The sequence below is a fragment of the Aspergillus pseudoviridinutans genome (genome assembly GCF_018340605.1).
Source record: "Aspergillus pseudoviridinutans IFM 55266 DNA, scaffold_4, whole genome shotgun sequence".
In the NCBI taxonomy this organism is placed as follows: Eukaryota; Fungi; Ascomycota; class Eurotiomycetes; order Eurotiales; family Aspergillaceae; genus Aspergillus; species Aspergillus pseudoviridinutans.
Window position 1 is genome coordinate 2,835,775 of NW_025091284.1, and position 11,687 is coordinate 2,847,461.

At 51.6% G+C, this 11,687-nt stretch overlaps 4 protein-coding genes across 4 annotated transcripts; 3 read left to right on the top strand and 1 right to left on the bottom strand.

The window, feature by feature from the left end:
- Window positions 1-801: 801 nt before the first annotated feature.
- Window positions 802-4,935, top strand: Asppvi_006413 (isocitrate dehydrogenase [NADP], mitochondrial precursor; the record flags this gene model as incomplete). The annotated part of the gene is made up of 11 exons (XM_043302316.1): window positions 802-864; window positions 1,157-1,192; window positions 1,335-1,345; window positions 1,409-1,442; window positions 1,500-1,638; window positions 1,691-1,727; window positions 1,787-2,283; window positions 2,342-2,762; window positions 3,961-4,356; window positions 4,409-4,479; window positions 4,532-4,935. 11 exons carry the CDS (start codon window positions 802-804, stop codon window positions 4,933-4,935), a joined length of 2,109 nt encoding a protein of 702 aa, XP_043158251.1.
- A 177-nt stretch (window positions 4,936-5,112) lies between these two features.
- pgxC (putative extracellular exo-polygalacturonase) lies at window positions 5,113-6,435 on the bottom strand (the record flags this gene model as incomplete). The annotated part of the gene is made up of 1 exon (XM_043302317.1): window positions 5,113-6,435. One exon carries the CDS (start codon window positions 6,433-6,435, stop codon window positions 5,113-5,115), a length of 1,323 nt encoding a protein of 440 aa, XP_043158252.1.
- Window positions 6,436-7,021: 586 nt separating this feature from the next.
- Window positions 7,022-7,980, top strand: Asppvi_006415 (SRPBCC domain-containing protein; the record flags this gene model as incomplete). Its single annotated transcript, XM_043302318.1, has 3 exons — window positions 7,022-7,629; window positions 7,701-7,722; window positions 7,771-7,980. 3 exons carry the CDS (start codon window positions 7,022-7,024, stop codon window positions 7,978-7,980), a joined length of 840 nt encoding a protein of 279 aa, XP_043158253.1.
- A 2,260-nt stretch (window positions 7,981-10,240) lies between these two features.
- Window positions 10,241-11,467, top strand: Asppvi_006416 (protein kinase domain-containing protein; the record flags this gene model as incomplete). The annotated part of the gene is made up of 1 exon (XM_043302319.1): window positions 10,241-11,467. One exon carries the CDS (start codon window positions 10,241-10,243, stop codon window positions 11,465-11,467), a length of 1,227 nt encoding a protein of 408 aa, XP_043158254.1.
- Window positions 11,468-11,687: the final 220 nt, after the last annotated feature.

The following is an 11,687-nucleotide window of genomic DNA, read 5'->3' on the forward strand; positions in this document are numbered from 1 at the left end:
GAGCAAAAACAATCAGTCATAGAGCAACCGGGCAAAGGCTTTTCCTGCTGGAATAAGAGGACGCCTTCTCCTTCATCCTTTTGGACCGGATTTCTTCACTCGGACGTCCCCCAAGTATTCCTCCCACCCCCAAACTAATACTATCATCACCGTTAAGCAATTTTCCGGGCGGTCCGTTCTGCCCCGTGTTGCCCCAGAAATCTAGCAAGTGAGAGCTCTTGAATCTGTAAGTTATGCTTGTTCCCTGACCATCTTCTCCGGCTTGACGGCTGCTTCCGACTCCACTGTCCTCCTTCCAGCCGAGCCTCTTCTTGCTATTCCCTCGGGTACTGCGAGTCTGTGAATCTGCAAAGTCCACGCTTGGCTGACTGAAGCAACCTGGTTTTCCCCTTAGAAGCGAAGCGGAAGTACCGATTTGCGAACCGCCTTGAGCCGACCAATATCCACGCCATAATATTCTTTGTTTCCAATAGGGCCGAGACGTAGAATCACCGAGGACAGGCGCGCGAGAGTGTTATATTGCAATTTCCCTAATCCCAGTTCGATATGAGCTCTCTCCGTTTCAGTTCCGCTTTTGCGCGACGTTCCCTCCACGCCTGCGCCCCTCCTCGATCTGCCCCTCTCTATTCCTCCGCTGTTCGCTTTTCTTCACTTTCCTCTTCTACTTCTTCTGTCTCCTCCTCTTCCTTCTCTACCTCTGCTGCTGTAGCTCGTCCTCAGCGTACTCTTGCTTCATCCTCACTCTCTGCTTCTTCCCGCTGGTCCGGAGTAACCTCGTTTCGTTTGACCCAATCGCGCACCATGGCCACCGAAGGTACCAAGATCAAGGTCAAGAACCCAGTCGTTGAACTGGATGGTGATGAGGTAGGTTTTCTCTCGTCGGATTTGAAATTCGAATTCGATCTGCAGCTAGATCGCTTGCATCCCCGTTCTTATATAACCTTTGCTGGGTTCTCTGTCACAAGCGCGTCGGACCTGCATTTTCGTCATAGTCTGCGAGAACGCGGGGAAAAACGGCGGACTGCGCCTGCTGTGCCTGGACAAAGCTGTCAATCTCCCGAGGATTATTGGCTCATACCAAACAAATGCTCTCTCGATTCGCAAGTTGTTTGTTGGATGGATATGTGGGCTAACGATTGGTGTTTCAATTATCTAGATGACCCGTATCATCTGGCAGGAGATTAGAGAAAAAGTAAGTTCTTCGTCCTCTTCCTCCCCGCTGCCGCTGCCAGCTGTATCTGCATGCGGGCCGTTACTCTCCGAACATTTACGATCAATCACCTCCTTTTCCCTCAAACTAAGACCTATGTCACTGACTCGTCGTCACTTTAAAGTTGATCCTTCCGTAAGTCCTCCCGACTGTCTTCGCCGAACTGCCAGTGGGATGTGAACTGAGATTCTGGACTAGTTACCTTGACATTGACCTCAAGTACTACGACTTGGTATGATATACTCTTCATGTTCGATAATCGAGGTCCTCGGCGCTAATCTCGTTCCAGGGTATTGAATACCGTGACCAGACCGATGACAAGGTCACCGTCGAGGCTGCTGAGGCCATTAAGAAGTATGGTGTCGGTGTCAAGTGCGCCACCATCACCCCCGACGAGGCCCGTGTTGAGGAGTTCAAGCTGAAGAAGAGTAAGCGCTGCCGCCTCACGTCCCTGAACCATTCTCTAACTAGTTCCTCAAGTGTGGCTGTCTCCGAACGGTACCATCAGAAACATTCTGTATGTTGTCGTCCTCAATCTACTGGTTCTCCTTCCGGTCAAATACTAATCCCTTGTAGCGGTGGAACAGTCTTCCGTGAACCAATCGTCATTCCCCGTATTCCTCGTCTCGTCCCCGGCTGGAACAAGCCCATCATCATTGGTCGTCACGCCTTCGGTGACCAGTACCGTGCTACCGACATTGTCGTCCCTGGGCCTGGCAAGCTCGAGCTCGTCTACACCCCTGAGAATGGTGAGCCCCAGGCCATCAAGGTCTACGACTTCACCGGCGGCGGTGTTGCCCAGACCCAGTACAACACCGATGATTCCATCCGTGGCTTCGCCCACTCCAGCTTCAAGATGGCCCTGATGAAGGGTCTGCCCCTGTATATGAGCACCAAGAACACCATTTTGAAGAAGTACGATGGCCGCTTCAAGGATATCTTCCAGGAGATCTACGAGTCTACCTACAAGAAGGACTTTGACGCCAAGGGCATCTGGTACGAGCACCGTCTCATTGACGACATGGTTGCTCAAATGATCAAGAGCGAGGGTGGTTTCGTTATGGCTCTGAAGAGTGAGTCTGCCCTAGTGTCTTTCCATCTTGAATGTCTCTTGCTGATTGATTTGTGAAGACTACGACGGTGATGTTCAGTCCGATATCGTCGCTCAGGGTTTCGGCTCCCTTGGCCTAATGACCTCCACTCTGACCACCCCTGATGGTAACGCCTTCGAGTCCGAGGCCGCCCACGGCACCGTCACTCGTCACTACCGTGAGCACCAGAAGGGCCGCGAGACCTCCACCAACCCCATTGCCTCGATCTTCGCCTGGACCCGTGGTCTGGTCCAGCGTGGCAAGCTCGACAACACCCCCGACGTCGTCGCCTTTGCCGAGGAGCTCGAGCGCGCCTGCATTGACGTCGTCAACGAGGAGGGCATCATGACCAAGGATCTGGCTCTGGCCTGTGGCCGCAAGGAGCGTGAGGCCTGGGTTACCACCAAGGAGTACTTGGCTGCTGTTGAACGCAGACTCAAGTCTAACCTCAAGGCCAGACTGTAAGCGTTTTAACTCGTTTCGATTTGTTCTATTCTTTGATTTGCATTGATTGTACTTAAATACCACTTCCAGCATGAAGGCTTTTCTGGAATAGCCGCAATATAAAAATTATTTTGGGATAGATTCGGTTGCCTCGTTGAACAATTCTTGCAGCGGAACAGCTTTTCTTGTTGATGTTGGAGCTGCCTGAGGCAAGCATTGCTGTGCTGTGCTTAAGGTCGAAGAACTTGCAGCCCCACTCAAACGAGGCAAGCTGTAAGGGGCTTGTCTCTCGATAATMGACATTATTCCTCACGTGTTGAATTGCTCATTACACTTTTTGGAAACCAACACCAATTGATTTTATTGACGGTTCTACTTCTTTGACCCACCTAGCTCCCTCGAGAAGTGAGTGGATGATCAGCAAGGGGCCCTCATGCCTGACTCGGGCACTGGGGTCACGCCAGTGATGTCTCGGGGCTGGTATGTAGGGGCTATTCGATGCTGGAATTTGATCCGCCACCCATATCGCACTGGGACAAAGTAAGTTTCACCATACCAGTCAAAATCTTGGGTTGTGGAGGATGGACGGCTCCAGATGCGGGCAGAGTTCGGGACTCTTGAGCACTGACGCAATAGAGTCACATTCCAATGAGGCTGTCTTAATAAGCACTTGGCCACAGCGACATATCTCTATCCAACGCAGTAACATCAGGCAGAGAATTTTGCAAGATGTTCTAAGAGTATGGAGCAGCAGCTACTCGCATCAATTGAAGACTGAGTGCTGTCGAAGATGCCGTCGCCTCTTCACGGCGACTCCCTTCACTCATGGACATGAACCCCCGGATACTGGGAGTTACCACTGCACTTTTAATACTGTCGACGTTGACGGTTGCCCTGCGGTTGTACACTCGGTTTGTGATTGTTCGAACACCAGGTTGGGACGATGCATTGATTGTTGCGGCAGTGGTAAGCTCATGAAATGGTCGCTTGATTGATGTGAGAGCATGACTGGTTGACAAACCAAGGGAACAAACTATGTCTTCTATGCATGTCTGATAATTGGTAAGTCACCGGCTTGTGTGAGCCCTTGGCTTTAACTTATCGTCGAGTAGAACTACAAAACCACTTGGGGCAGAAAGAAGATGTAGTCAGCGAGCATGATATACGAACTCAGCTCAAGGTATGTACTCCATACTTGAAGTGAAGCCATGATAGCCAACTCGACCCGCAGGCCCTATGGGTTTCCATCCCATTCTATAATCTCACCCTTACGCTGGCCAAAATCTCCATGATCCTGCTGTATATGCGTCTTTTCGTGGCCACGAACAAGCGCTTCCGCATCCTTCTCATCGTCTTTCTCGTCTTCATAATCCTTGTCGGTCTATGGACCATGTTCAGCGCCTTTCTAATATGCCTCCCGGTTCGCGGGTTCTGGGATCACTCCGTTCCAGCCACATGTCGGCCTTTCGCGGTAATTTGGTGTCTCAATGCTGCGCTGCAGATCGTAACGGATCTAGTGGTCGTCACGACCCCGATACCCACGCTTGCGCGGCTGCGTCTACCAACCAGACAAAAGGTCGCCCTGATATTAGTGTTCGCCCTGGGGTTCTTGTACGTCTCTCCCTTCCCCTTGTATGTTCCAACCCTATACTAACGCCACCAGCGTCTGCGCAATGAGCATCATTCGCCTTGTTAAAATCATCCAACTCGTCAGCGACACCACCGACTTCTCCGGTAACATTGCATGCCCCGAATCTATACCCAACAAAACTGACAAGATCATAAGAGCGCAACGGCCCAGCAGCAACCTGGTCCTCCATCGAGGCCAACGTCGCCATCATCTGCACCTGCCTACCGCCCATACAACCGCTCCTCACCCGCATCTGCCCGCGCCTGCTCTCTTCGCGCCCGTGCGCCCGCGACAGCCAACGCCAACGTCAACGGGACAAGGAGCTACCCTCTATCTACTCGTTTCATCTTCATAACCCGTTCGCTGTGACGAGTGGGAATTACTCGGCTAGTGTCACCGGGAATTGCTCGGTCAATGGGGATGAGTTGCAGGATACGGATAGGATCCAGGTTGTTAGGGAGTTGAGGTGGGATTTGGATCATGCGGATAGAAGATCCGGGAGTTCGACCGAGGGGGAAAGTTCGAAAAAGCAAAGACGGGACTCGGGGTTTGCTGGGTGATAGACTGGTTTCAGAGGGGAATGTATAGACCTTTGTAGGTTTGTGAAGTTTATAGACTCGCCGTAAAGGTCTGTTGTTGGTCCGTACTGGACGAGAGAGATAATTATTTATATTGGAGAATATAAAGAGATGCATGGTACATGTTATTTATGCTCAGGTATGTACATGCTCGACCAGTCACTGAGGAACAAAGGTACCATTCTTACACTCAAACCCCAGATTGGGGTTCAGCTGCGCCGTAGCCTTCATGCAAATAACACTAGGCGAGTCCATACTCTGCGGGTAAAGCTGGATATTCTCTGTCCTGAAGTTCTTGCAGGAGGCCTCGGTGTTGCACTCGAGCACGATGGCGTCGGTATGTTTCAGGTTCGGCAGACCGGCGTTGTACCAGCACGGATCGGTGACGCAGGACCCATCACCGGGGTGGTAGGTATTGATGGAGCCCGAGAAATCGGACCAGGTGAAGTCCTCCATCATGACGGACGAGGAAGGGTCGATGGTGCCCGACCGCGAGGCGCCCTGGTCCCAGTAGCTCTGGGTGACGAAGATGGGGAAGGTGACGTTGTAGACGCGGATGTTCTTCCAGACGACGTTCTTGACCAGGCCCTTGCCGCCGGACCAGGACTTGAAGCGGGCGGCGTAAAGCGCGTCGATGACGGTAACGTCCTCGAAGCGGAGGTTGGTGATGTTGGCGAAGTCGGTGGGGTCTTTGCCTAGCGAGCCGATGCTCATCCCGTGCGACTGGTAGCCGATGGTGTTGCGGGCGAAGACGATGTTGTGCGAGGGGGAGCCGACGGCGATGGCGTCGTCGCCGTTGTACATGATGCTGTCGGTGATGCGGATGTTGGTGCCCTGGACGTCGAAGCCGTCGGTGTTAAAGGGAAAGCCGCCCGTCGATTCGGCGTCGATGATGGCGTGGGTGACGGTGATGTCGTCGCCTTGTAGCTTGACGTTCCAGGCGATTGGCTTGCGCGAGCGGAAGTTCTTGATCGATGCCTGGCTGGTCTTGTAGCTCATCAGGTGCGGCCGGTTCGGGAAACTGCTGCTGTTGGCCGKGTTTGCGTCCCACCAGGCCTGGCCATACGAATTGATCCAGCCGTTGTTGACGTCGTCGGGTCCCGTCCAGTCGACACGGGGCCCCTGGAACGTGAACCAGGTATTTTGGCCGGATTTGACGATGTTCTGTACGGCGGTAATGTTCTGGGGAAGATGTAGGTTCCCGAGCATTCGAATCTCGACATTGCTGAGATTGGTCGCTTTGATCGGGTGGAAGATGTTGTAGTCAACACCCTCCTGGAAGACGATGACCGAATTCTGGGCGCATTGGGCAAAGGCGCTGGCGACGGCAGGGGAGTCATCTGCGGTTCCCTGAGAGGATGCGTAGCTCGAAGGAATCGCACATTTTCTCGAGCGAGCTTGTATCGAGTGACTGGGAGCTCCCAAAGCCAGCGGGGCAAGAGAGGCAAGAATGCCCAGAAGAGCTGGGTTGGTAATCAGCATGATGAATTGAGTTGAAAAGCAGTTGTTGGGGCACATACCATGGATGCATAACTCGGTGAATTTAAACAGTTCCCATCAGGATAGCTCCATCGAGCAGGATCTCGAGGAGCTACCGAGGACCATTGCACGGAGAAACTCGAAAGTTACATGACTTGTACGGACGGAAATTTGAGCTCCACCCGTATAGAGCTGATCAGGGCCAAGATCGATCTTTACTAGGGGCTCATATGTCATCGCATTGGTGGAGGAATTAGGACGGAGACTGGGGACAATATGGGGTACTCCATAGTTGACAGTAGCTAATTGAATAGCCGAGGTTATCATCATCGCGACATGAAGATTTCCAATAATATCTACTTTGAGTCTTTGATCTGGATCTGGCAGATTGACGCGGAGGTTCTTGCGGCCTCAGGCCCTGAACCTTACACCTGACCTACTAAACTCAAGTTTATGTGGAGACAGTGGGCCATCGTCATCTAGATAAACATCGACAACAACCACCTCCGGCGATTGTAGCTAGACGCTCAGATCACGAAAATATTGGTACTCACCTCAGGCTACTACCTCTACTGAGTCGCAAACCATCATGACATCTACATCTACATCCCCACCTCTCTGCTCCAACTCGACTCCCAACATCTCCGCGTCCGACGCCGTCCTCCACCTCAGCAGTGCTACACACATCGACGCACCCTCACAAGATGTCTGGAACGCCCTAATTGACACCTCCACCTGGCCAACATGGAATACCTTCGTACCCCGAGTCACCATCCGCGAACAACCAGACTCCCCTGATGCCTCCCCGGACTCCCTCTCGCCGATCCTACAAAAGGGAACCAAAATGACCTTCCACGTACACATGGATCCCTCGTCGACTAAACCGCAAAAGGCAAACGATACCCAGCTTGCGATCGTCGAGTTTGAGCCACCGAACCCCAGCGCCAAAAAACCAGGGCGGATTGTGTGGGCCAGTGACCCCAATGCCAAGGGCGGATTTCCTGCGTCGCTGCTGACGGCAGAAAGGGTACATGAGATTGTGGAGATAGAGGTTCCAGGGGAAGATGGGCAGATGAGGCGGGGGACTGAGGTGCGCAATTGGGAAGCCCAGGTTGGGTATTTGGTGTATATTGTGCGGTGGATGTTTGGGGGCCGGTTGAAGGAGAATTTTGAGATTTGGGTACGGGATTTGAAAGGGTATGTTGAGGGGAAGTCGCCAGGGGTCTGATTATGTGTGATGAAGGATTGAATGCGTGACAACTGCGAAGTGAGGCAAATGGTGATCGACAGGTTGTAGCCGGGTTTCCGAAATCTGCACTGATTTGACGGGGTTCTCAGACGGCTGACATGCAGGACATGATCAAGAGACCGGGGAATGTTGAATATTTGCATCAGCTGTTCCAGGTTTACCACTTGCTTGGGTATCTTGATGCTGCTCGGCTAAACGATGATGCAGTGGAACTACGGCCCAAGAAAACAAACATATTTCCTGCGGATGTTCGCGTAACAGAAACCGACTTCAGGGAAGCTGGTGTGATGATTCCTTGATTTCCTGATGCTCGTATTTTTACGATAGCAATGACACATATACCCTCCTCTAGAGCTATATTTAACAATCCTGAGCGGCTAGATATCTAAATCTACATTGCTATTGCAGACTCTTACCCMGCGTCAACCATGAGGACTGCATGACTCAAATTTCAACAAATCACGGGTCTATGTCAGCCAACATTTAGTGACATGGAGATAGTCTGGAGTTGAGAGGTTGATAAATATCTCCGCAGTTATCAAGTACAAGGCTGAACCTAGTGAGGCCGGAGTAATTCCGAGGTGGGATACCTCTTAGTTACTTGACTAGAATCCAAAGATAGCGGCAATGACGTTGCATACTGCAGTTGAAACCTGATTCGAAGGCAATCGGAGGCTTTGGAGACTGTTGAGGCTTAGTGCAAGGTTAATGGGTGTTCTTAATCCTTTCTCGAGCAAGGATCAGCCCCTGACTTGCGTAAAGTGTGGAGAAGATGTCCCTCAAATGAGTCAAATCTCACACTACGCGAAAGTCTCAACAGTCAGTCAGTTTCCGTGGCTGAGAGTCGGAGCCTCTCACACGTGGGGGTGGAGATTGGCTATGAACTTTTCGCGAAGATAGATCAAAGTTACGGAGAGGCAAGGGCCTTTTGGTCAGGGAAACAACGAGTGAATTAAGATTGGGGTGTGATTATTTGGTTCTTGATGGAGAATTATTGTTATCATCGGGTCGAATGCTTTTCGTGGCCTACCTTATCTCTGTCCTGAGGCTGTTTTCTCTCTGTATGATTACCTAATTATTGCTCTTCTCAGAGCCGGAAATGACAGCCGTTTGGGCGCTTCCGGTTAATTTCGTTGGCGTCCGAGCGGAGACGAACCAATACCCACCGGATTGCCCTATTGGGTCAACCGGGTTAATGGGGGCTCCAACTAAACCTGTTTGCGTTTAGTGGCCGTGCTTGGGAACTGCAGAAGCGCCGCACGACTAAGGCAGGCAAGACCCTGTTCGCGGTATATTATTACTTACCATACCGTTACGACTCAAGGGAAATCATGGGCAAGGTAATCTCAAAGAATGCAAAGGGCAAAATAGTCGCTCATGGACTGTTTCAAGCATCAGTGTAGACTGGCTAGCGCTTGATATACACAGGATGGGATGAGAGTATTCCCAAGTTGAACTTCATAGGATGAATAACATGATGTCTTATACCAGTGTAAGAGGATTGACCATCTTTTAATTTCAGTCTACTAACAGGAATCATGTTACTGTAACCCTTTGATAGCCGTGCAGTGCTACCTTGCCTAAAGCAATAACACTACTCCGTACCTACCTAAGATTTAACTACTTACTGTACTCCGTATGGCTGACCCCAAGTGTAACAGTAGTAAAAATGAATAATAATATCCGTCGTATTCCTTTGAATCCTTCTCATTCCTCCAGGCTGTGATAGAATAAGTAGTAATCCTTTGGTTTCATCCATCGTCCTCCATCTCCGGTTTAGCATTATTGTCAATTAAGCTCCTCGTCGATCCCCGAACATTTCCCACTTTTGCAACTCGATTTTCCCTGGTCGAGACCGTTTGCTTTTTCCTCTTTTCCTTTTCTCTCTTCACTCGCACTCATCTCGTCCTTCCCTTCTTTCCTTTCCTTCCCTTGATCTTATCCCTCTTGCAGCGTCTTCCATCATGTTTTCGGTCTTTCGTCGCTTTCGTCTCTCCCTCACTCTGTCTTCTTCCGCTCCTAGTTTCCTCTGACCATCCGTCTCCGTCTGGGTCTGGATCCATCCACGAGGTTCCTCTGTCACCCGTGTCACCACGCATCGCCACTCACATCATCTTTAAATATTCGTTCCCCAGACTTGTGTCTCTATAGATCCATAGATCGTGTTCGATCGTCTTATCGCTTAATAAGTTAATCCAGAGTATGCGCCTTGGTTGCTCGTCTGTCTGCCTATTACTTACTCGCTTATTGCGTCAGACATCTATATAATTCCAGTCGCATATAGCGTCGTTCACATGAAGTAATCCAACGCATTTTCCACCATTTATCACCAACAGCCTCCGCTATATCAACATATCAGAATCTATATTTCACAGTGAGCTATATACGCGACATATTTGGAGATCAGTGACGACGCTTTACCGCATTCCTTGGCCCTTCAAGTGGCCTTTCATCAGGCCTTTCATCATTACCGAGAGATCAGACATTGCGCGTACTGTCCAACTACTGCAGCGCAATCCAGGCGAACCCACCGCAGGCGCATTAAAATCACTATCCATCATGGCGGCACCCAATATGCCGATTCGTCTTTCGGTCCACACTGGCACCCAAGACGGCAAGCACCCCCAGCTTCCAAAAGGATCACAGCCAACCCCTCCAATCACCCCGACTATCGGTCATGACAGCAGTTCACCTGGAGTGGACACCCCCAGTCGCTCAGTATCTCCTGTGTCCTTTTCAGGAGAACGCCTGCATGACATCTTACCATCTGACCTTCAGACTGTAACCGCGCCACGCAAGTTCTCCGACGATTTGGAGTTTCACTATGACTCCAAGGGCCGCAAGCTCGAGTTTGGCCGTGGCGTCTGGAGTGTCGTTTACATGGCATCCTCCCGCGCATCTTCCACCCCAGCTGCACTGAGCCCTCCAGGCTCGCCCGCATCAGGAAGCCGCGTGGTGGCCGTCAAAATGCCTGGGCGACGCGATGCATCTCCAGTGCTTGACGCCGAGGCCCTAGCACTGACCCGTCTGAGCATGGTTCCTGGTTGCGAGAACCATATCGTGCCATTCCACGGCTACATTGCCGATTCCCATGCCATCGTCATGGGCGCCGTGCCGCTTGCACTCTCAGCCTACATTGAAGAAAAGGCCAGTGCAGCCAAGAAGCATTTGTCTACCACCACGATGTTTGATCCCGTTCAAGGCATGGCCGAATGGCACGGTCTCGCGAAGAAGCTTGTCGCGGGACTCGCTTGGCTCCATAACGGCGCTCAAATGGTCCATGGTGATATCAAACCTTACAACTTTCTGTTGCGGCCCCGCCCTATTGCCAACGACTCGGATTCCGACGAATTCCCCTTTGAGCCCCTCTTCGCAGACTTTTCCTCTGCGCACCCCATCGGCGACTGCGCCTCCGCGACCAAGGGTACGGCCCTGACAGCCCTGACGCCCCCATTCACCGCCCCCGAACTCCTGTCCATCTCCGCGCTCAAGTCCCCCGACGTCGTCCCGACTCCAGCGTCAGACGTCTTCTCGCTCGCGGTGACTCTCCTCGCAGCGGCGACGGGAGACTTGTTACTCTACCCGGGCACAAACAGCATGCAGCGTCTTGCCATGGCCCGTGAAGGACACCAAGTTATCGACTTTGCCCGTTCGGGCCAGAGTGGCGCTCGCATTCCGAGAAAGGGCATTGTTGAGCAGATTGTTAAGCCTGCCATTGCTAAGGATCCGTCCCAGCGCATCGATCCTGCCGGCTGGCTGGGGCTGGTGGTAAACACCATGACTTGATTTTTCAGTCTTACCTCCCTTCATTCTCCAATTTTCGAGAACTTCAATCCTCCKGCTTATTGGATGACCTGACGTTTCTGCCTCTCGTCTCTCCTTCCCATATCTCGGCTATGGCCTGCGCCTTGTCTTTATACTTTTCTTTTCTTCTCTCCTTCTCTTCTTCTCTCCTTCTCTTCTTCTCTTCTTCTCTTCTTCTCTTCTTCTCTTCTTCTCTTCTTCT